Raw genomic sequence first — 22,069 nt, 5'->3', positions numbered from 1 at the left:
CCCTGGTCAAACCCATCCATTCACTTCCTGTCTTATTCAAAGTTCTGGGAAACATCGTGGAAGGAAAAAAGGTAGAAACTAAAGCTATTGGTGCAAATGATGCTTTGGATTGCCTGTGGATTTTGAACATCCCTTCCATTCCTGACCCCTCAACAAGCATGGATGATTTGGTATTTCACTATATGAGTAGCCACGAATGACTGATAGAAACACCCCTGATTTTTCATGATACAGTTCCTGTCTCTGCTGGTGTGCCGTCCCTAAGCCCCAAGGGAGTACAGCTTTCTCCTCAGCTACCTTTCTGTGGGGGTGGGGCATGAGGCAGAGTGACGCAACTGCGCACGCACAATGGCAGAGAGAGAGCAAGAGCTAAAAAGATTCTGGTTTGGGCCCATATCACTAGTTGCTTCACTTCGTGAATAAAAGCAAGTGCCTCATAAGCTTACGTTATTTACAATGCTCGGATTGTTCAAACATCCACCCAAAGCCGAGGACCACCACACAACAAGGAACAATTCAATGAACTATGTACAGAATTTACAAGGAAGTTTACATAATATTCTACATTCCGTTAACAAGTTTACCTTTGTTTGCTTTCCTGAAACTGAGATATTTGTTCGTTTTTCTGTCTTTTTCATCCCAGTAATTGCTGATTGAACCAACACGAACAAACGCTTGCACATTCCTTTTTCCTCCCTCCTGGGATATAGGATTACATTTAGTTTAGGAAAAAAAAAAAAAAAAAAAGTGGCACATCACCCTTTGGTGAGATACTATTCAAAACTGTCCATATGAGAATTCATGGAGGTCGTTTCCTTCTAGCATGATAAATATATTTTGCTTGTTTGTTTGTTTAACTTGGCGAATTTCAATTGAGCTCTTTCTTAAAGAAGTATTCGTGAAAGAGTCAACTGATTTTGGAAAGATGGCATTTACTCAACATTTCTGTAGATTGTACATAATGTTTGTTGGCTATCCTTGGATCCATAAACCAAACTTTATTCTCTGCACCACATTTTTCTCTTTGCATTTTCAAGATCTTTCATTGATTGTAATGCACAATGAAGATGGTATATATGATATGAAAACACATATCATTTAATCAGCAGAATTACCAACCAGTCTGCTGTTCCTGTTTGGCAATATAGAGGATTGAGGCAATAATCCTGGATAATTTAAGCCAAAAATGTGTCTTTATCTGGGTCTGCCTCACAAAGCTGGTAAGCGTAACACACGTGTCACCTCTATTTTAAGCCAAGGAACATGAGTAGAAAAAAATGTGTAGTCGTCATTGTCAAATGAAAGATGAGGTTCTGCTGGGTCTGCACAGGTTAAATCTATGACACAGTTTATGAACTGCGAACATGGGGTCCCCTGAACATGACTGTGGCAAAGGAGAGTGAGTCTGTGCAATTTTCTGTCTCTGCTGCCACTTCAGTAATGCAGGAGATTATGGCTATTTTCATGGCAAAGATAAAACAAGCCAGTAATAGCAGGAGAGTAACCCCTCGATAATGTACTGATCTGAATCTTTCAGAAGTGGGGACCGGTTTGAGGGCACTTAGGAATGTCTAACAATTTTTATGTATTATGTACATCATTTAGAGCAAGACAAGGGAGAGAGGCAGAGAAGGAAGCAGTTTTTTTTCCCTGCACTGTTAAGCCTGGAGGGAGTTTGGGTGGGGGTCACAGAGGAGGGGATTTGGCTGAGAGGTGTCCTAAAGAAGGAAGTGGGGACAAAGGTCATTAACCAGAAATACATCAGCTTCTCCATTTTTCAGGCTACCATTACCTCTAAGTCAGAGCTATTAACAGAATTTGCACAATCCTGTGGCTATGCCCTCTCTAAGCCTACGAAGACATACAATGATACCATTTTGTGCCTGATGGTAGATTCAGGCTTACTAATTTTGCAATTTACAAAGGCTAAGATATAAGATTTAAAAATGTTCTATTTTTTCTCAGAGATGCTTTACATCTGAACTACAAGCATCAAATTCTTTAGACTTTTAAGGCAAGATAAAAAAATTAGTAAAGATATAAATTACCTCAATCTTTTCCAAGGAGAATGATCTAAACAGGTGAATAAAGAAAAATTGTTTTGTTAAGGAACATAGATCATAGATACTTCCTTTCTAATTTAGCATTTCATCCTTAAAAGCTTTTTAAAAAACTTTGACATCAGATGATTCATTCCTGTTGAGCATCAGCCCAAAGTCTACCTTCCTGTGTTTAAAATACACAGTATTTCCTGAGTGGTCATTGGGAATATTAACCTTACAGTCACCGGCATGGGCACCTTCCATTCTATTTGGGCATTTCATGATGGCAAAGCCTCTTTCCATGCCAAGAAGTAGTCAGTTTCAAAATGGATCCCTTCATCCCCAGAGGCTGGAGATTTCCTTGACCATGGAACTGTGATTATGCAATTGAAAATCTAAATGAGAATTTGGCCCCCATACCCTACTAATTGGTTATGAAACCATTGAGATAATTTTTCCAGTAAAAGCACAGTTTTTATATTCTTACTAACGTATATTGTCTTTGGCTATAACCATTCATTTATTTTAGGTTTCTCTTTTCTTTTTGCTTTCTAAAAAGAGTATCTCAAAACTCTGTCCCCTTGGGCTCATCAGCAGGAATTTGGCCTTATCTTTCCAATTAAGACTATAATTTCTAGCAGCTGATGCTACTGTCAACACGGACCCTCATCACAGCCTTAGGGAGAAAGCCAGATCATCAAATGATGCAATCGTCCTTATTATTACCTAAACCCATATTTGACAGCGAGGGGTCAGATCCCCAATTGCCTCCATCACTGGTTGGTTGTTTTAGGGTTTCGCTCAACCTTGTGAATGAACATACAGAATTCTTAAGATACTCAGGGTGAAAAAAAATTAATGAGGCTTTCATGACATAAAATGGGATAAACCTCAACTGTAGCTGGTTAGACGTGTTTAGAATTGTGTGTTGGGCTACTGAGGGATGCCCCTTCTATGACGATCATGACCACAGTAATCCGTGAGCAGAGATAAGGCAGAACAGTAATGACTGCTGATTAATGATTAATGAGTGCAGATGTGTTCTATGCTTTAGGGGCTGGTATAAATGTTTGAAGGCCCAGTGATTTTGTCACGGTTGTTGTTGATATCTGTGGTTTTCCTATTTTGAGATTTTTCTTTAAAAAGGTAATCTGGCCTCAGATGAGAGTGACAGCAAAATGGGTGTATGTGCATTTCCGGAAGCATTCATTTCCTACTTTGGAATGCAGAGCTCAGAGAGGTGAGCGCTAAGGTTATTAGCCGGGGCCTGTGCAACAAGGCCTGTCACCATTAGGTGCTCTCTGGAAGGCTAAGAAATATATACTATTTGATTTAAGATTTGGCAGTTTAGGTAACTGCCCAGGCACCCTTTTCACAGCACATAAGTCTTGCCTTCCTCGTGGAAAGGGCAATGTGTTTTACACGCAAAAAATGCTCACCAGCCCATTATTAAAGCCCTCCTCCCCCATTCCCTTCCTCTCACTCTCTCTGGAGCAGGAACTAAGGAGATGTGAAGGCATGGCTTCAGGGCACAGAGGCAAGTGATTCCAGGGTAATAAAATGAGTTCAGGGCTGCTCATTTGAGATAGTCCGTTAAATAAATCTCCATTGCCCTGAGACTCCTTATTCTCAACAAGAAGAGAGAAATGTTCTCAATGGCCACCAGGATGGATTTGAGTGTTAATTTTAAATCTGCCTGCAAGTCTGAGAAAGAAGCGGGTTTTTGTTTGTTTGTTTGTTTTGTTCTGTTGTTGTTTTTCAGAATATCCAGCTTAATGGTGAGGTGAAGATGGCAGGTTTGGTTTGCACAACCTCCATCAGCCCTTGTCCATCCCTCCCTCCTCGCCCGTGGAGCTGGGACCCCTTCTGCAAGGGCGCTGGGGGGGTTTGAGGCTGGAGGGGAGACTTCCTTCCTCTTCTAGGCTCCTCTTATCCCCCCTTCTTCCTGGAAATCTGTAACTTGTCAATGGCTTTGTTTTTTCTTCTGAGATCCTGGAAATTGTGTTGGTTTTTTTTGTTTTTTGTTTTTTGTTTTTTGTGTGTTTTTTTGGCAGCATGAGATTGTTACAGTTTACCAGGAAGCAGTGCGCCCGGAGAGCTAGGTCCTGTTTTCCTTCTCATTTTAAAAAATAGATCAAAAAAATCCAGGGCCAAAAGATAGGACTGCTAAAGATCTACCTATATAACTTCTCTCTTTGTGTGTGTTTGTTCTTTTTTTGTAAACACGGCAATTAATAGAGCTCTGACAGAGCTGATAACCTGGACCACAGTAGACTGGAAAAAAATATAGAGTTTTCTTTGTGGCGTGTGTGTGTGTGTGTGTGTGTGTGTGTGTGTTGTTTTTGGAAGTAAACATGGTGCAGTAATAAAATTGATATGCAAGACCTCAAACCAATCGGATGGCTGAATCTCTTACCTCAAAAAAGCACAGCAGTGGCGCTGCGGGGGGCCTGTGGGGTCAAAAATCAAAAGAGGAAAGTAGTCGTTTACGAACCCTTAGGACAGACCTTAGTGTACATAGTAAAGCCAATAAACGACGTTAAAAAGAGAAAAGGTGATGGGGAAGAACATTCGGGACCACTTGTCTATGGAGTTCACATCAGTCAAGTCGGGGATCTTGACTTTGAGCTGCGAGGCGCGCCTGCGGATGCGCCCCTTGCTGTGCGCGCCGTGCCGCTCGAGCGCGCGCCCGTACGCCTCCCCGCGGCTGCTCAGGGGCTTGCGGTACTGGATGCTGGCGCTGTCGTACGAGTACATGCTGCTGGCCTTGGGCTCGCTCACGCCCGTGAGCACTTCCGAGCCGCTCGTCTCGTTCTTGATCTCCAGGGTGCTGAGGAGGATGTTGCCGTGGACGTCCACCTGACGGGAAAGGACACGCTCAGGCCCAACTGCCGGGGCACGGTCTGTGCTCGTGACCCTGTAACTGATGACACCGCAGCCCACTCTTTAAAGACTGTCGCTGGACGTCCGGCTCTGCGTGCCTCCTGCAACCGGATCTAGCATCTATGTATTTACCCTTGGCTGTTTACCTAAGCTACCGCTGTCTAATCCATCATCTGTCTGTGTCTGTTTGTGTATCTAGTCCATCACCCGTCTATATCCGTCTCTGTCTCATCCGTCATCTAGCTGTCTAATCTGTCTGCCTATTTAATCCACCATCTTTTTGTCTGGCTAATTCTACCACCTACCTAATCCTATCTATATCTTTCTATCTAATCCTTCATCTATCCGTCTACCACTTATCTAGTCTCCTTATCCAAACTGCCACCTATTTATCTATCATCTATTTCTTTATTTATCGTCTATCGAATTACCATCTGTCTAATCTACCGTCTATATAATCTACAATCATCTATCAATCCATACATCATTTTTATGTATATGTATATGGCATTTTTTCGTGTTACAAAAGTGGCACATGGAAATATGTAAAACTAGAAACAAACAGGAAACAAACAAATAAGAAATAGAAATTTGTAATTTCACTCTTAGAGTTCATTATTTTTAGTATCCTGCTAGCCGCCTTCTGTTTTTTCTACTTACAAACGTGGACTCATCTGGTATGTTTTGGTCTACAATACACTTTGTCACTTAATAGTGTAGCATGGTCCTATTTCCATGTTCATAATTATTCCTCTGTGATATCACTTATTAACAGCTTATATGGATAGAGCATAACTGGGTTGATCTATTGTGAGATGTGAAGGCTTGTTTTACTTTTGCGGTATTATATAAACAAGGGACATCTTTTATGTAAATCTTTGTCCATCTCCCCAATTATTTCCTCAGGCTAAATTGCCAAAAGTAGGATTCAGGGCTCAAAAGGATATGACTAGCTGTACTTTGACTTTTGCGTCTCCACCATTATTTATTGTTGCTTCGTGCCGTTCCAGTAGTGCCCATCTCAGATTTCCTGGTTTTTGTCTGTGCTATGCCCACACACATTTACGGAACTCCATACGTGAGCACATTTGGCCTATAAAGTGGCTTTGTTTAACTTCAAGCTGATGCACTTTGCAAACTGATTTACCTTGAGAGGACATGCTCATTCATACAAAGGAGTTTGAAATACTTCCAAGGGCAGTACAGGCAGCTGTGTTTAACTCCAGTGTTATTAACACAAGTGCCTGAGTTACAGTAAGTGGTCTATAAATGCTTTCAAATGAAATTAATCTCAGTAAACACTTTTGAGTGTCAAAGGTATAGGTAAGGAGACAAAAAAAAAAATGGGTAACAAAGAAAGACAGAGTAAAGTGTAGGAGGAGGCAAAGACAGACAAGGAAGGAAAATAGAAGGAAAGGTGCAGAGAGTGGTGGGGTGTGAGGCTGGTACATCACAGATGAGAGAACTAAGATTTATTGAGTGTCCACCCAAAGCCTAGCATTATGGTAGCTGCTTTGTATACCTTGTTTATCACTTGCAACAGGAAACTGCCTCAAGTTTACTCCACTGGGAGAGCTGAGATTACAACCTGTGTCTTGTCTGTTTCAAAGCTTATGTGCTTTTTACTGAGAAAGGACCGCTTCATAGTCCTTGGCCTTCACCACATTCCGCAGTGAACTTAATGATGCATTTGATAGCTTTAAGCTCAGAGGTAGTTGGAGAGAGAGAGAGAGAGAGAGAGAGAGAGAGAGAGAGAGGGAGAGACTCAATCTAGCCTCTCCCTCCACTCCCATCAATCATTTCTTTCTGTAAAGTATTTGGCTCTAGCCTAATTGAGCTACCTATTATGCCCTCACTGGCACCTTTACTGGCTTATTTATTCGGGGAGTTATTATTAATTTTGTTGTTAAAAACTACTCTTTATTGAATCCTACTACATAATTTATCTCACTTATTTCTTATAACAACCCTATGGAATATATAATATTATTCTAGTTCAACAGATAGGGAAATAGACCCAGAGAGCTTAATGGCCTGCAATTAAACAAGGAATAAGTGCCTAATATGGGATTAAAATACAGGATATTCTTTGTCTCAAATATAATTTTCCCTCCTGTTTGCGTGTTAATCAATGTATTTTCTTTAAGGCTCAATTTAATCCTAATCCTTGTGTGTACCTGTGTACCTTCCCTGATTATAGTAACTTCAAAAATCAACTTCCTCTCCCTCTCTCAGGAAAGCATTGTTGAGTACTTACTCTGTGCCAGGCACAGTGCAAGGTGTCAGGTGTGTGTGTGTGTGTGCGTGTGTGTATGTCTATAGATGAAAAGTCATGCATATGAAAGTTTACATTATGAAAGAGGATGGTGGGGTTGAAGTGACATGGAACAAAGTGTTGAATCCATTAGAAAAGGGACTGTCCATAATTCTGTTAGGTACTATGGTGTTTCAGTCAAGAGTATCATAAAACATGGATTTTGTCCTTGAGATAATAATCTCCTTTGAGGGGTGCCCGGGTGGTTCAGTCAGTTAAGCATCTGACTCTTGATTTCGGCTCAGGTCATGATCTCACAGTTTCGTGAGTTTGAGCCCTGCGTCCGACCCTGTGCTGACAGGATGGAGCCTGCTTGGGATTCTCCCTCTCTTTCTGTCCCTCCCCCACTTGTACTTTCTCTCTCTCAAAATAAATAAACTTAAAAAAAAGTCTCCTGAGAGATACAAGAGTATCTTGTAATACAAGATAAAATATACAAGAGTAAGTTATACGAGAGTAAGATATAATTTTGGGAGTGATAAATGGTACAGTATAGACCATGATTAGGGGTTCATAAAAGTCTGAAGGTCAAGGAAGGCTTCATGAAGGAGATGCAACTTATACTAGGCCTTAAAGACAGAACAAAGGATTGAGAGGTGAAAACTGTATTCTCATCCTGGGTTTGTTATTAAATCCATTTCTTCATCTATAAATAAAAGGTTTTCACTAGGTAATCTCAAGGGTTTGCTTCTGATTTTTGGCAGTCTTTGATTACAAATAATATTCCAGGCAGAAGACACAGCATACTAAAAACCAAACCAAACAAACAAAAAAAAACTTATAAAATTGAATCACTTCTTCTGTACTGTATGCATCATTAAGTTCCATTATTATGAAATCTCCCTAAGTAAACAAGTTGCTAGAATTTAGAATCTGCCAGTGAAACATAGAGATGCTCCTCATTAAACAGAGGTCATGCAAAACTACATTTTATTAAGATATTTTGGTTAACTTTGGTACAGATTCTAATGCACCTATAAATTGCATGATGCTTATTTATTGGTTTGTTCAAATCCCTCAAAATATTTTGTCATTGGGCTAGAAATCAGAGCTGTAAGTGATTTGACATATAAAGTAATGAATCTGGCTCTATAACTACCCATGAAAGCTGACTGCATTACTGTATAGTTGAATCAACATTACTGTGTCCCTTATTAGGAAAATTTAAGAGGTTTCATATAACGCTTATGACCTATCTCCAGTCTTTCTCCTACACAGTCTAGAACTTATCCTAAAAGCCAGTGTTACAAACTGTGTGTGTGTGTGTGTGTGTGTGTGTGTGTGTGTGTGTGATGGGTGCTTGTGCATTTCTCCTGAAGTGCGTTTTCATTCCCTACCTTTTAAGCTTTTTGCTTCTCGGTAAAGTGATTATGTGGTCAGAATACCACTGGTGACACCAGCAGGTTTCTGGTTGGCTCTGGCCTAACCCCTGTCCTTTGGAGAAGAGTGGCTTTCATTTTACCTCAACAGTATAAAAACACTCAAGGTATCTTTATATCCACAGCTGACACAGCTTTCCAAAAATAATGTCCAGGGGGAAAGTGGTCTTTTCACATCCTCAGAAACAATAAGGAGCCATGTCATAGATCACCTCAACATTTGCAATGGTTAAATGCTGCCTAGTTAATAAGAGATCAGATCAACATCTGCATTGGGCATGGTCTAAGCATCAAGGATTTTTAAACCTTGAAACAGAAGGAAGTGAGGCAAATGAAAATGTCATTACAGTGGATTTCCAGGGCATATACAGACAGATTTCCTAAAGCATTCATTGCTAATGTTGAAATAGCTGTTCGTTTGGATAATCACTCCTCATGCCTCATGATGCCATAAAGGAAGAGACTTTCCACTCCAGTCCCTGGGAAAGAAACTAAGGGGTCAATACTTCCAGCTTATTTTCCCTTTCTCCTCTCCCACTGCTCCCCACTGGGCATATTTGGGAGAAGGAGGCAGGCATACTTGGCTCCTTGTCTTCTGAATATTGTTCCCCTTCTGATCTGCTTGCAGAGAAGGTACAGTCCAGTTGGGGATGTGCGTGTTGAACTTGCTGCATTGGTGAGTAAGGCCTGTAATTGTCAGGTGGTTCCAGTGATTGGGGAGATAAACCTAATAGTGGGGTGAATTACTTACTGCATTATATTAACTATATATTCCTCAGACCAACATCACTGATTTTTTTTAAGTTTAGATCTATCATTAAGCCTAAACTTAGAGCAAATGAATAAAGTCATAATTAAGACTTCAGGAGGACCGGGGCGCCTGGGTGGCTCAGTCAGTTGAGTGTCTGACTTCAGCTCAGGTCATGATTGTAACTTAGAAATTCTGCCTGAACTTCCAGCCTGCCCTGCAGATTTCACACACAAGTGTATGAGCCAAGTCCTTAAAATAAAGTCTGTTCTGTTCCTATTGGTTCTGTTTCTCTGGAGAACTCTGGCTGATAGAAAGGGTATGACAAAAATCATGAGAGTCGTTTTTAAATGACTCAAGTCCGGAACACATTGATGTGATGGCTGTATTTCTTCCCTCAATAGAACCCTGAGCAAATGTACAAATTCATATTCTAGCTTGGGGCTAGCCTTTCTCCCACCCTTTCCAACTCACTCCCTCTCTCCTCTCATTCCCAACATACGCAAACAGTGCCGTAGGCTGTGAAAAATGTTCCCACTCACTGAATCGAACTGTTCTGGATATTTTCAATATGTAAATAGAGCAGAACTCATTGCAGTGTAATTGGAATAAAATATAATCTTGTTTCCAGTGGCAGTTTTAAAGCCCTGTTGAGAAATATCTTCCGGGCTCAATCTACTTTGCAAACAGGAAGTTATTTCCTTCTTGCTAGCTAATTCAATCGGATTCACATTTACTGAGTGGTTCTGAAGTACAGTGCAGGAAGCCAAGTGAAGTGGTGCTCGCCACATAAGGAGCTGCCTTCCAGAAGCCTACAGTCTATTTAACTGAGTTTGTCCAGTGCGAATGGCTGCCTTCACCTGTAGGGAGCAGAGAGCCACATAGCCACATGTCACGTCTGCCCATCCTGCTCCTAGAATGTACCACATCCGGGCTGTTGCTGTCAGTCATTAGCTCTCACCAGGGCTGTGCTGAACGCCAATTCCCTAGGTCTCAAATTCCTGAAACCTTTTGGTTTAGGGGGTGGGGTGGGGTGTGGGGTGTGTGGGGGTGGAAATAGGCTTTGCTGGAGGTGATTTGCATGTCTCTTTGCAAACTTCCTGACAACTTGTTTCAAGACGCTATAGAAGGTTGAGTACAAACCTACATAAATCTAAACAAATCCACACTCTGTTATTTAAGAAATAGAAATGGAAGAATGACAAATGAAACAACTGGCAATTTTCCAGCGTGTTACTCAGGTAGATAAATTTATCCTGGACCCCTTTCTTTGCCTTCTTTCTCCCATGCATTGGTATGAGCAGATCCTTAATGGCTTTACTTTTGAATAAATCTTGATTCTGACCAGCTTTTCCCCACCATCATGTCTTGCTGCATAAATGGTCTTCCTCTTTCCAGGAAGGAACTCTGTGGTCTTTTCTCTACATAGCAGCTGGAGTGACGCTTAAAAAATGTAAAACAGACGAATGTCTCCTCTGTTTAAATCAAATGACTTCCTAAGACATAGAATAAAATCCAGATTTCTCATCCAAATCCACAGAGTACCATGTGATTTAGCTCCTGCAAGGACCTCTGCCCTCACTCTGCCCCTTGAGCTCTTTGCTCCAGCCACACTTGTCATTTGTTGACTGTCTCCCCTGATGCTCCTAAGTCCTCAGGACATTGTCAACTGCTGTTCCTCTCTCTTGGAATGATCTTGCTGAGATGGTTACCTGACTAGCTCCTCACCATTTTCTTCACCATAATTATCATCATCTGCCATTATAGCGTATATTTATTTACACACTTGTTTTATTTTATTATTATTATTTTTAATGTTTATTTTTGAGAGAGAGACAGAGAGAGCACGAATGGCAGAGGAGCAGAGAGAGGGACACAGAATCCAAAGCAGGCTCCAGGTTCTGAGCTGTCAGCACAGAGCCCCACGCGGGGCTGGAACCCAGGAACCATGAGATCATGACCTGAGCTGAAGTCGGACACAATTGGCTGAGCCACCCAGGTGCCCTTATTTACATATTTGTTAATTATTCAACTGAAATGTAAGCTCCAGGAGCACAGCTGCTCTGATGTTACTGTGTTTTTCATCACTGTATATCCCCCTTGCTCTTCCAGAAAAGAGACTGATACTCCTAAGGAGGGGCTGAGTAAATGTCTATAGAATGAGGAACTCTGAAACTCTGACTTGGAGTCATCTCTCTAAGCTCTGTTTGAGTTTCAATGGCTAAGGGACACATAAGTGGCTAGACTCTCTAGAGTGGTGGTTCTCAGACATTATTGTGCATCTGAATCTATTGGGAAGCTTGTTAAAAATACAGGTTTGAGCTCATTTCATACTAGATTCAGGTCTTCCCAGTCTGCATTTTACACAAGCATTCCAAGGGTCCTAGCTGATTTTGGTGTACCTAAAATGCACAAAGTGGTTAGCTTATTTCAGAGAGCTAAGAATTAATTACAAATATGCACTGTTCAAGCCTGAGATACGTGACATGAAGGTTAGGGAGTAATTTCTTAAGTTGATGTTAGTGGGAATTTATTGAGCTTTGAACAGAGAATGATAGAAACAAGAAACCAGAAACTATCTTATGCATAGGAGCATTTTATACATAGACTTAGGTAGACCCAATATGTGAGATGAGTACTTTTTACAATTAAATATAAAATGCATTATAACCAGCAAATTCACTGAATTCTAAATGATGCAAATAAGGGTCAGTTTTCAGATTCATCTTCAGTGAATCCCCTTAAAAAGTCATCCAAAAACTCTTCAGTAATGTTTTGCTCTTCAGGAAAATAAAAAAGTGATTTTGGTCAAAGTAACCATTACTTTTTGGATGTTTGAAAAGGAGGTATTCAAAGTGTGTGATGTCGGGGCACTTGGGTGGCCGAGTCGGTTAAGCGTCTGACTCTTGATTTCTGCTCAGGTCATGGTCTCAGGCTCCGTGATGGACATGGAGCCTGCTTAAGGTTCTCTCTCCCTCTGCTCCTCTCCTAAGGTAATCAACAAAGCACTTCTACACTTCCTTCCTCCCCACTGGAGAATATCATGAAGTAACGGCAGAGTAGAGTTATCAATCACTTTAGATTCTAACATAGAGATTTCAGGAGAAGGAATTGCTGAGAAAAGAAAAGTATCAACACCGTTTGAAAGCAGTCTAGGGGCACCTGGGTGGCTCAGTTGGTTAAGCGTCTGACTCTTGATTGTGGCTCAGGTCATGATCTCACAGTTTGTGAGATCGAGCCTGGCATCAGACTCTGCTCTGACAGCACAGAGCCTGCTTGGGATTCTCTCTCTGCCTCTCTCTCTGCCCTTTCCCTGCTCATGCTCTCTCTCTCAAAAATAAAAAAACAAAACAAAACAACTTAAAAGAAAGCAATCTATTAATAGCACACATCTATTATTACCATCAACTGTCCCTAATCAAAATATATGTCCTTCATTAGGAAAGATTTATTATATATATATATATATATATATATATATATACGTATATATATATATATGTTTTAAATTTGGACAGGTACCAAACAGTTTTCACTGTAGGAGAGGCTTAAAAAAAAAAAAAAAAAAAGAGAGAGAGGCTTAAATATTTTATTTTTGTAACAATAGAAATATAATAGAAAAAAAGTTTCCAATTATACATGAATTTAAAGAGCATTCTGCTTGGTTTTGTAATTAATTCATTAGTTCACTTATTGTTTTAAAAGTCATTTAAGTGCCTGATTTGTGCCGGGCTCTTTGGCAGGCATTGGAAAACCCAAAGTGGAAGATAAAGTGTTTGCATTCAAGTCCTACTCTGTTTTTCTTTACAGTGTATATTATTGCCTGGCATTATATGTGTGTTTGTGGGTGTCATGTTGATTGTGTGTGATGTATTTATATGTATAATGTTCATCTTTCTCTCCCATCCAAATGAAAGGTTTTTTTTTTTTATTCATTGCTGACTATACCTAGTGCATACAGAGTATTTTCATAGTATACCCTCATTAAATATTTGTTAAAGTTAAATATTAAATATTAAACAAAATTTGTTTATGTTTATTCATTTTTGAAAGACAGAGAGAGACAGAGCACAAGCAGGGGTGGGGCGGAGAGAGGGCGGGGGCAGACACAGAATCTGAAGCAGGCTCCAGGCTCTGAGCTGTCAGCACAGAGCCTGACGCGGGGCTCGAACTCACAAACCGCGAGATCATGACCTCAGCCGAAGTCGGATGCTCAACCGACTGAGCCACCCAGGTGCCCCAATATTAAATATTTTTAAGTGACTTTTATTTTTTGAGAGAGAGAAAGAGAGAGTGCAAGTAAGGGAGGGGCAGAGGAAGAGGAAGAGAGAGAATCTTAAGCAGACTCCATGCTCAGCATGGGGCCTGACACTGGGCTCAATCTTACAACTGTGAGATCATGACCTGAGCCAAAATCAAGAATTGGACACTTAACTGACTGAGCCACCCAGGCATCCCTTAAATATTTTTTAAGTTTAAAAAAAAAAACGGTAAGCATAGTGTGCAATGGAGAGCTCTAGGAGAAGCACCTGATGAGTGAGGGCAGACATCAGGCAAGAGGTGAATTTTGGGGAACAAGCCAAGCTAAGTTAGCAAAGAGTGAAACCATGGCAAATTTGGGAAAACTGTGAGTTGAACTTCTAGAGCAAAGTGTGTGTCGGTGAAGGGGAGAGGGAGGAGGAATGAGGCAGAAGAGGAAAGCAGCATGAGATCACAGTGGGTGCTGGATGTAGCATTAAAGATTCTTCTAGGCAGAGTCTAGGGTGAGTTTTGGTGGATGCCTATTGGTTTGGCCTGTCTGATTCCATTCCACCTTCTTCTGATAACATTACCTGACTTTCCTTGGTGCACGTGGTAGAAGTGGACCTACTTGCATCTTTAAGGCTCCAGGGACAGGCATGTGATGCAGACCTGTGCATTTATTGTTTCCCAACTTCCTAGTCAGAGAGATTGATTTCTGCGTGAGAATATGACTCAAGCTGATCCAGAAGACTCAATCCTAAGACTTTTTTTGTTGTAACTATTGGTGATAAGAAAGTACTTTTGGGTTAAGGTTGCAGAGCTTGGAACATATAAACTTCGGCGTTTTGGAACACCATGAAGGAAGGGTTTAATGAACGTAAAGCCATTATAAAGGAAAGCAGAGTTAACAGATGAAGAGAGATGCTTTCTGATGACAATGTTTAAATATATGGATATAGCCACATAGGAAATTAGAACCACTCATGGACCGTCTAGTTGTGTGTGCCAAAATATATCCCCCACCTTTTTCTTTTTTTTTTTCAACGTTTTTTTATTTATTTGTGGGACAGAGAGAGACAGAGCATGAACGGGGGAGGGACAGAGAGAGAGGGAGACACAGAATCGGAAACAGGCTCCAGGCTCTGAGCCATCAGCCCAGAGCCTGACGCGGGGCTCGAACTCACGGACCGTGAGATCGTGACCTGGCTGAAGTCGGACGCTTAACCGACTGCGCCACCCAGGCGCCCCATATCCCCCACCTTTTTCTTAAGCCTGTTAAGTGAATTTGATTTCTTCCTCATTTACAAAAGAATCCTAGATGTTTGGGTATAGAAGGAAATGAGAGGGAGAGAGGGAAGGAGGGAGGAGGGAGGCAGAGAGAGAGGAAGAGAGAGAGACAGAGGGAAAAAGAGCTGTTGAAGCATCTGGAGATTAGCTACATTAAGCCAAGACTAGAGAACAAAGCATGAACCGAGCCAGATTTGGGCACGGATTTAAGGGCTAAAGAAGTCCATGAATTGCTAACACAGGCTATCCACAGAAATCAAAGGTCCTGCCTGAATTTCTCCAGAATCCAAGATGCTAAGTCATAAAGGTTAAAATTTCATCAAAGGCTGAGAGAAGTGTCTTAGTTGGCCCGATGACAAGGCAGTGATGTGGGGTACGTCCTAGGCTCAAAGGCTAATGTAGGTATCCATCTGTTTCAAGCTAGTTTGAAGGAAAAGCTGTTGACTGTTAGGATGCCTGCTTTCACATGCATTATGGATCCTGGAATTAATCACAGTACAGAGCTGATTTCCATTTAGCAAGTTGTCTGAAAGTGTAGATGTCTAAAAGTGTCTGAAAATGTAGATAACACACCACAGAGAATAGGAATGAGAGGAAAGAGGCCAGATTACAGCATCAATATCTGAATCTGAATGGAAATTCTATGTCTTAATTGTTGGGGTTGCAAGGTGTCCCGCATGACTTCAATGACTTCAAATCAGTACCTGACTATAGACTGCCCATGCGACCAATCCATCCTAGGTGGATCTATTTGCAAATGGGCAGGCATGTGGCCAACAGACACAACCACGTATATTCCAGGTTAGTGTAAAAGGGGCCCAGAAGTATCATACTTACAGCCTACTAGTACTGTGAAATCTATCTTTCAAAACTCTAAATACCATCTCTAGTTTCAAATGATGCCTGAGGGGTACATGAATCTACAGTCTTTATCACCTCAGAGGTTGAAACTCTCCTAATGTCTGGATTCAGGATCTGTACTCTTACAGAAAAGATGCTTCACTGCAGCTGGTGTTAATATAAATCAAGACAAAGCAAGCACTTCTAACTTCGGTACAAATGACCCTTGACATGACTGCCCAGCCAAGGCTATCAAGAGTAATGTGTAATAAATGAATGATGCCATGCTATGCTGTAGGGTACCAAGGCAAATATTAGGGTCCCTCAAATGAAAATTGTCTGGGACCACAGCACATGTATCATTTGAATTCAACTGTTTACAAGGATCTAAAAGGAAAGGGGAGGACCACCCAAACTTTTATATGAAAGGAAAAAATCTGATATTATTTTCTATTTTTTAAATTTCACCAGGGGATAGCATTTTTAAATACCACACAGGTTGCATTATTATCTTAACTGCTGGAGATAATACACTGAAAAGACGAAGTAATACACTTGCTTTGTTATTGAAGATTATATCTATCTGTTGTTATATGACACTGTGATTCGGAGAGAATAGCAGGGGTTGATACAAATCATGCTTTAGAAAATATTAAAAATCAAAGTGATAGAAACAGTAAGAAAGTTTGGAGCAAAAACTGAAGTGGACTACAGTCTCTTTTTCTTACTTATTATGAATGTATATGAGTTTTATAAAACATGATGTAGCATTCAGGACCTTGGGTTATGGTAGCTAAGAACTCAACCTGAATGGAGAAGTCCTCTCTAAATTTATCCATTCAGCAAATGCTTATTTATTTTTTCCTCTGTTCTAGCCACTGATTAAAGAACAATAAACATAATAGACAAGGACCTTGATCCCAATCCTTGGGAAACTTATAGTTTAGTAGAGAGATAGACATTAAAAAAAAATTACTTAAGTAAACATATATTCACTACTGTGGTAAATCCTATGGTGGAAAAGCACAGAAAGCCATGAGAACAAATAACAATGGGACAAAATACAATCCACCGTTGGGGGTGTCAGTTAAACCTTCTTTGAGGTAGTAACATTTATGATAAGAACCAGTGTAATGGAAAAATTGAGAGATGGCCAATATTAACTTTAATTTCACTAACCCTTTCTTATGTTTTATAAAATCTGATGCTGATTCATCTAATGCATTTTTCTTTTTTTTAAATATATAGGCAATTTTTATTCAAAAGGATATATGTAATATATAATGGATATTCTTTCATCTATCTGAAAGGGGGGGGCAGGGGATCTGATTTATGCATTGCTTTGCTAAGGATGCAGTAATCTAAATAGAAAAATTGAAGTGTATGTAATCTTTTTAAAAAATTAATTTATTTAAATTGAAGTTAGTCAACATACATCATAGTATTGGCTTCAGGGGTAGAACCCAGTGATGCATCACTTACATATAATACCCAGTCTAATGAATTTTTCAATTCTATGATTTCCATTGGTTCTTTTTCAGTTTCAAGTCTTTTTTTGAAACTCCCCATCTCTACCTATATTAATCTGTTCCTATGGACATTATTTAAAAATTTTTCTTTTGAAATTATTGTAGATTCCTAGAAAGTTGCAAAGATAGCACAGAGAGCTCTCATGTACCCTTCACCCAGTTTCTCCTATTGACATCTTACTTAACTACTGTACAATATCACCCAGGAAAGTGACATTGGTATAAAGTATGTGTAGTTCTATGTAGTTTTATTACATGTGATGATTCACATAACCACCACTGCAAGCTACAGAATTATTCCACCACTAGTGCTACCTTGTGCTACCCCTTTCTAATTAATCACACTCAATCCCTCCACCCATCACTGACTCCTGGTAACCACTGGTCTGTTCTTTAATCTTTATAATTTTATTATTTCAGGTATATTATATAACTGGAATCAGACAATGTATAATCTTTTAAGATGGACTTTTTTCCCATTCATCATAATGCCTTGAGATCCATTCAAGTTGTTGTATGTATCAATAGTTCATTACTTTTTATTGGGCTGGTATTCCATGGTATGAACCTACCATGGTTTGTTTCACCATTTGCCTATTACAGGATATTTCAGCTCCTTTTAGTTTTGGGCTATTTTCTACGAACTTCTAAATATATTAATTACTGTTATTATTTTTAATTATTGTCCTTATCTTTTAAGCCAACATCTGAGACTTTTGCAGTTCTGTTTCTAGTGACTTTTCTCTTTTCTCTTTTTAAGTCTTTTCTCTTAAGTATGGGCATGTTTTCCTGCTTTTTTCTCATGTCTAGTGATTTTTTATTATATAGTAGCTGTTGATGCTGCTCTGTAGAGACTTTGGATTCTGTTATTTTCCCTAACAAATGTTGGGTTTTGTTTTAATAGGCAGTTAAGGGGCACCTGGGAGGCTTAGTTGGTTGAGTGTCCGACTCTTGATTTCGACTTAGGTCGTGATCTCAGAGTGGTTTGATCAAGTCCTGTTTTGGGCTCTGTGCTGACAGTGGAGCCTACTTAAGATTCTCTCTCTCTCTCTCTCTCTCTCTCTTCCTCTGTCCCTTTCCCTTGCTCTCTCTCTCTTTCCAAAATAAAAAAAAATTAATAGTAATAAAAGGCAGTTAAATTACTAATAGGTCACCTAGAATGGGTAGTGAGTGGGTTTTATGTGTAGTTACGGTGAATCTATTTTAATTTTTCCCTTAACTCAAGGAGAATCCCTTATTTTTGTTCTTTTTTTTTCAGTCTTTCAGCTGTTTCCCCCTTCCAGATTTCCTAGCATTTTATACTTTTGTAGTTCAGAGGTCAACCAAGGATTTGTGGGAAGTTTGTATTCAGGTTTTTTTTTTAAGCTTTCTTTTTTAAAAAAGAAATGTATATTTTTGAGAGAGAGGAGAGAGACACACAGACAGAGACAGAGTATGAGCAGGATAGGGACAGAGAGAGAGGGTGACACAAAATCTGAAGCAGGCTCCAGGCTCTGAGCTGTCAGTATAGAGCCCGATGAATGGCTCAAACTCACAGATCGGGAGATCATGACCTGAGCTGAAGTCAGATGCTTAACTGACTGAGCCACCCAGGCGCCCCAAATTCAGATTTTGCGTTTCTCTTGTGACTCACTTCTTTCTAGGATTTCTTGAAACTCTGGAAGTATCAAACTCCATGTTCTGACTCATCAGACTGATAAAACAGCAGGTTTTTTGGCTGAAGTTCTGCAGACTGGGGAGTGGCCTCGGGACAAAGCTATATAAATACTGATTTAAGAGAATGTCATTCCCTTCATTTGAGGGTTGATTCTCCTTTAGTTTTTGTTTGTTTTCAGTTAGTCTCATGTCTTCAAGCAGATTTAAAATTTTTTTTTGCTCAGGAGGCACCTGAGTGGCTCAGTTGGTTGAGTGTCTGACTCTTGATTTTGGCTCAGGTCATGATCTCACAGAGATCAAGCCCCACCTTGGGCTCCATGCTGAGCGTGGAGGCTGCTTAAGATTCTTTCTCTCTCCCTCTGCCCCTTTCCCCTGCTCAAGCTGTCTCTCTCTCAAAAATATATATATATATTTTTTGCTCGGGGTTTATAATTTTTAATCCATAAGAGAGTTAGTCCAATATAAACTACTCTTTCATGTCTTAACATGATTTTTAAATTAATTTGGGCATGATTTTGTCTGTGTTTTTCTGAAAAGCATTTGTGAAGTTTCTAATCTAACTTTCCATGGATAAAAGCACATTTTTATCTTCTTTAAAAAATCCCTGGATGAGCACTGGGTGTTGTGTGGAAACCAATTTGACAATAAATTTCATAAGAAAAAAAAAACCCTGATAATTGAGGGATTTTTCTCTCCTATCTACTGGAATTCAAATTTAAAACGTCAGTTCATCTGGCATAAAAAGTTCCTGATTTGAGATCCAGTGAAACCTTACTATGTTTGAGCCCAATGTTACTCAAACACAAAGATCAGTTAGATAGAAACATTTTACTTATTTATTAGTCACTAAGCCCTCTTGAGGGCAATATGTATTATACATCTAGATATGATGTGGCATACAAGGCTTTCATTTGGCCTTTATTTGTCCCTTAGCATCTTAGAAAAATTCTCTGATATCCTGGGGTGGAATCAAGGTAAATGACCAAAGAGTATGGTTAAAGTTTGTTTTATGATGTTTTTAAATTATCTGAATGCATTGATTTCAGTTTGCTGAAGGTGTGACCTTTCCATTTAATTACCTTTCTAGAGAACACTGCTTTTCTAGCCAATTCAGAGGCCCTATTTTCTCCTTTACCTTTCCAAATTCTACTTATCTTTGACATCCATCCAGTCCATGGCTTCAGATTTTCCTACCAGTGAACCTATGCCACTTTATTTATGTAGGGCTTTCCCTCATGATATATCCGTTAATACACATTCCAAGCTATGCAGAGGCTTAGAAGGCAAGTGAGATGAGAGTGGGAACAGAAAAGAGGTGGCCTTAAAATCTGCTAACGTACTTTTAAAGCTAGTAGGTCAGAATCAGCCTTTTCCTTTCAGAAACACTCCTCAAGGTAGGTGCTGTCCTGTTTCATTTTATAACCTAATCACCTCATCTGAATATAATCTTCTTTCCCACAAAGATCAGAAGATTATTCAGGGCGAGTATCATGCTTCCTCCTAGAATCCAGCATAATATTTCACATAAGACTGAAAATTTCCTGGGGCGCCTGGGTCGGTCAGTTGGTTAAGCTTCCAACTCTTGATTTCAGCTCAAGTCATGATCTCACGGTTCGTGAGATCGAGCCCTGCATTAGGCCAGAGATGACAGCATGGAGCCTGCTCGGGATTCTCTCCCTCTCTTTCTGCTGCTCCCTCACGCGTGCTCATCCTCTCTCTCTTTCTCTCTCTCTCTCTCTCTCAAAAAAATTAAACTTAAAAGAAGGAACTTTAAAAAAAGAGTAAAATATTATTTGAATGAGTTACTTTGAATTTTGACCATTTGGCTGAATCTGTTTGGTATTTTGCTTATAATTTTCTAATTACCTGACAGTGTTTGGTTTTGATATCCCACCAAAGAGCATGAAGATACATACACTGAAGATTTATAGTTGGGCTTCTGCCTGATTCTCCAGCCACCTCTAATACTACATATTCTCCCTCACTTGCTATGGTCTTGCCACATTGGTGTCCTCTTAGTACTTTTATACCTCAAGCAATTCCTTCCTCCGAGCCACTGCACTGTCGTGTCCTCTGCCTCGAATGGGCATGGTGTGGTTAGTGCTTCTCATCACTTAGGTCTCAGATCAAATGGTCATGTCTCAGAGAAGTCTTCCTGATCTACCTTCCTTGTTCCCTTGAAGCTGATCCAAATCATTCTCTTACCCATCGCTCTGTTTTACTTTCTTCAGAACTTACTACAACCTGAAATTATCCTCTTAATCCGTGTTTACATGTTTATGGTCTGTCTTCCCACAGTAGAGTCTAAACTCTATGAGAGCCAGGAGCTTTGTCTCCTTCAGGGAAGTATCCCTAATGCTCAGAATGGTGGCTAAATGAGCGAATCTTTTGAGCTGTCACCCTGGGTGCCATCTTGAAAACAATTTATAGTGGATGCAGTATTTCAATGTTCATAATTTTAATTTGATTTCAGTGAAACATGGCATAGAAGTAGAGGCTAAAGAGATGTTCTTAAAGAATAAAGAAAGCACTAGTGAAAGCACAAGTCATAAGATCTACCAATGAAAAGCAAAAGAAAAATAGTGACAGTGTCTTACATCCAAGGGTAATAGCTAGCTAGCTATAATGATAATGAGTACCTATCATGCTCCAGGTATTGTTACAAATATTAGACTTAAAAAAACCCCTCATTTAGTCCTTATAACAACTCTATAAGTATACTATAATAACCTCCATGATGACATTGAGAACAGAGACTAGATGAGAAGTTGTGTAGGTTGATATGTCTGGGGTTACAAAGCCAGTAAGCAGCAGAGCTGGGACTCAAACCCGAGCAGTTTAATTCCAGTCTGTGGTTGTAGCTACTGGGCCATATCTTTTCATTTCCACCGAGTACAGAACTGATTTATTTTAGTTGTCTCATTCATTTATCAAGCAAATCTGGCATTATTCTTCTGCCTATAGTTTTACAACTATTTGGTTTAGAATAAAGAATAATGGATTTAGGGTTGAGTTTTAGGTCCAGGTATATTACTAACCTATGGTAACTTCAACCTAACTTCTTCAATCCCCAATTCTCAAATATGTAAAAGGGAGGTGTGTTTGAGCCATATTAAAGATAAACTAATATACTTTTTTTTCCCCTGTTA

At 39.9% G+C, this 22,069-nt stretch overlaps 1 protein-coding gene across 1 annotated transcript in view; it reads right to left on the bottom strand.

Annotated features, from left to right (window-relative positions):
* Positions 1 to 728: 728 nt before the first annotated feature.
* Positions 729 to 22,069, bottom strand: part of GABRB1 (gamma-aminobutyric acid type A receptor subunit beta1) — a 378,808-nt gene continuing 357,467 nt past the window's right edge. Inside the window, exon 9 of the mRNA XM_060655103.3 lies at positions 729 to 4,901. Coding sequence (XP_060511086.1) covers positions 4,551 to 4,901 — 351 coding nt within the window. The 3' untranslated portion in view covers positions 729 to 4,550. The remainder of the gene's footprint in view (positions 4,902 to 22,069) is intronic.

This window comes from Panthera onca, chromosome B1 (assembly GCF_046562875.1).
Source record: "Panthera onca isolate mPanOnc1 chromosome B1, mPanOnc1 haplotype 2, whole genome shotgun sequence".
NCBI classification, from domain to species: Eukaryota; Metazoa; Chordata; class Mammalia; order Carnivora; family Felidae; genus Panthera; species Panthera onca.
The sequence above is the reverse complement of the archived record's forward strand: the minus strand, read 5'-3'. Positions and strand labels throughout refer to the sequence as shown.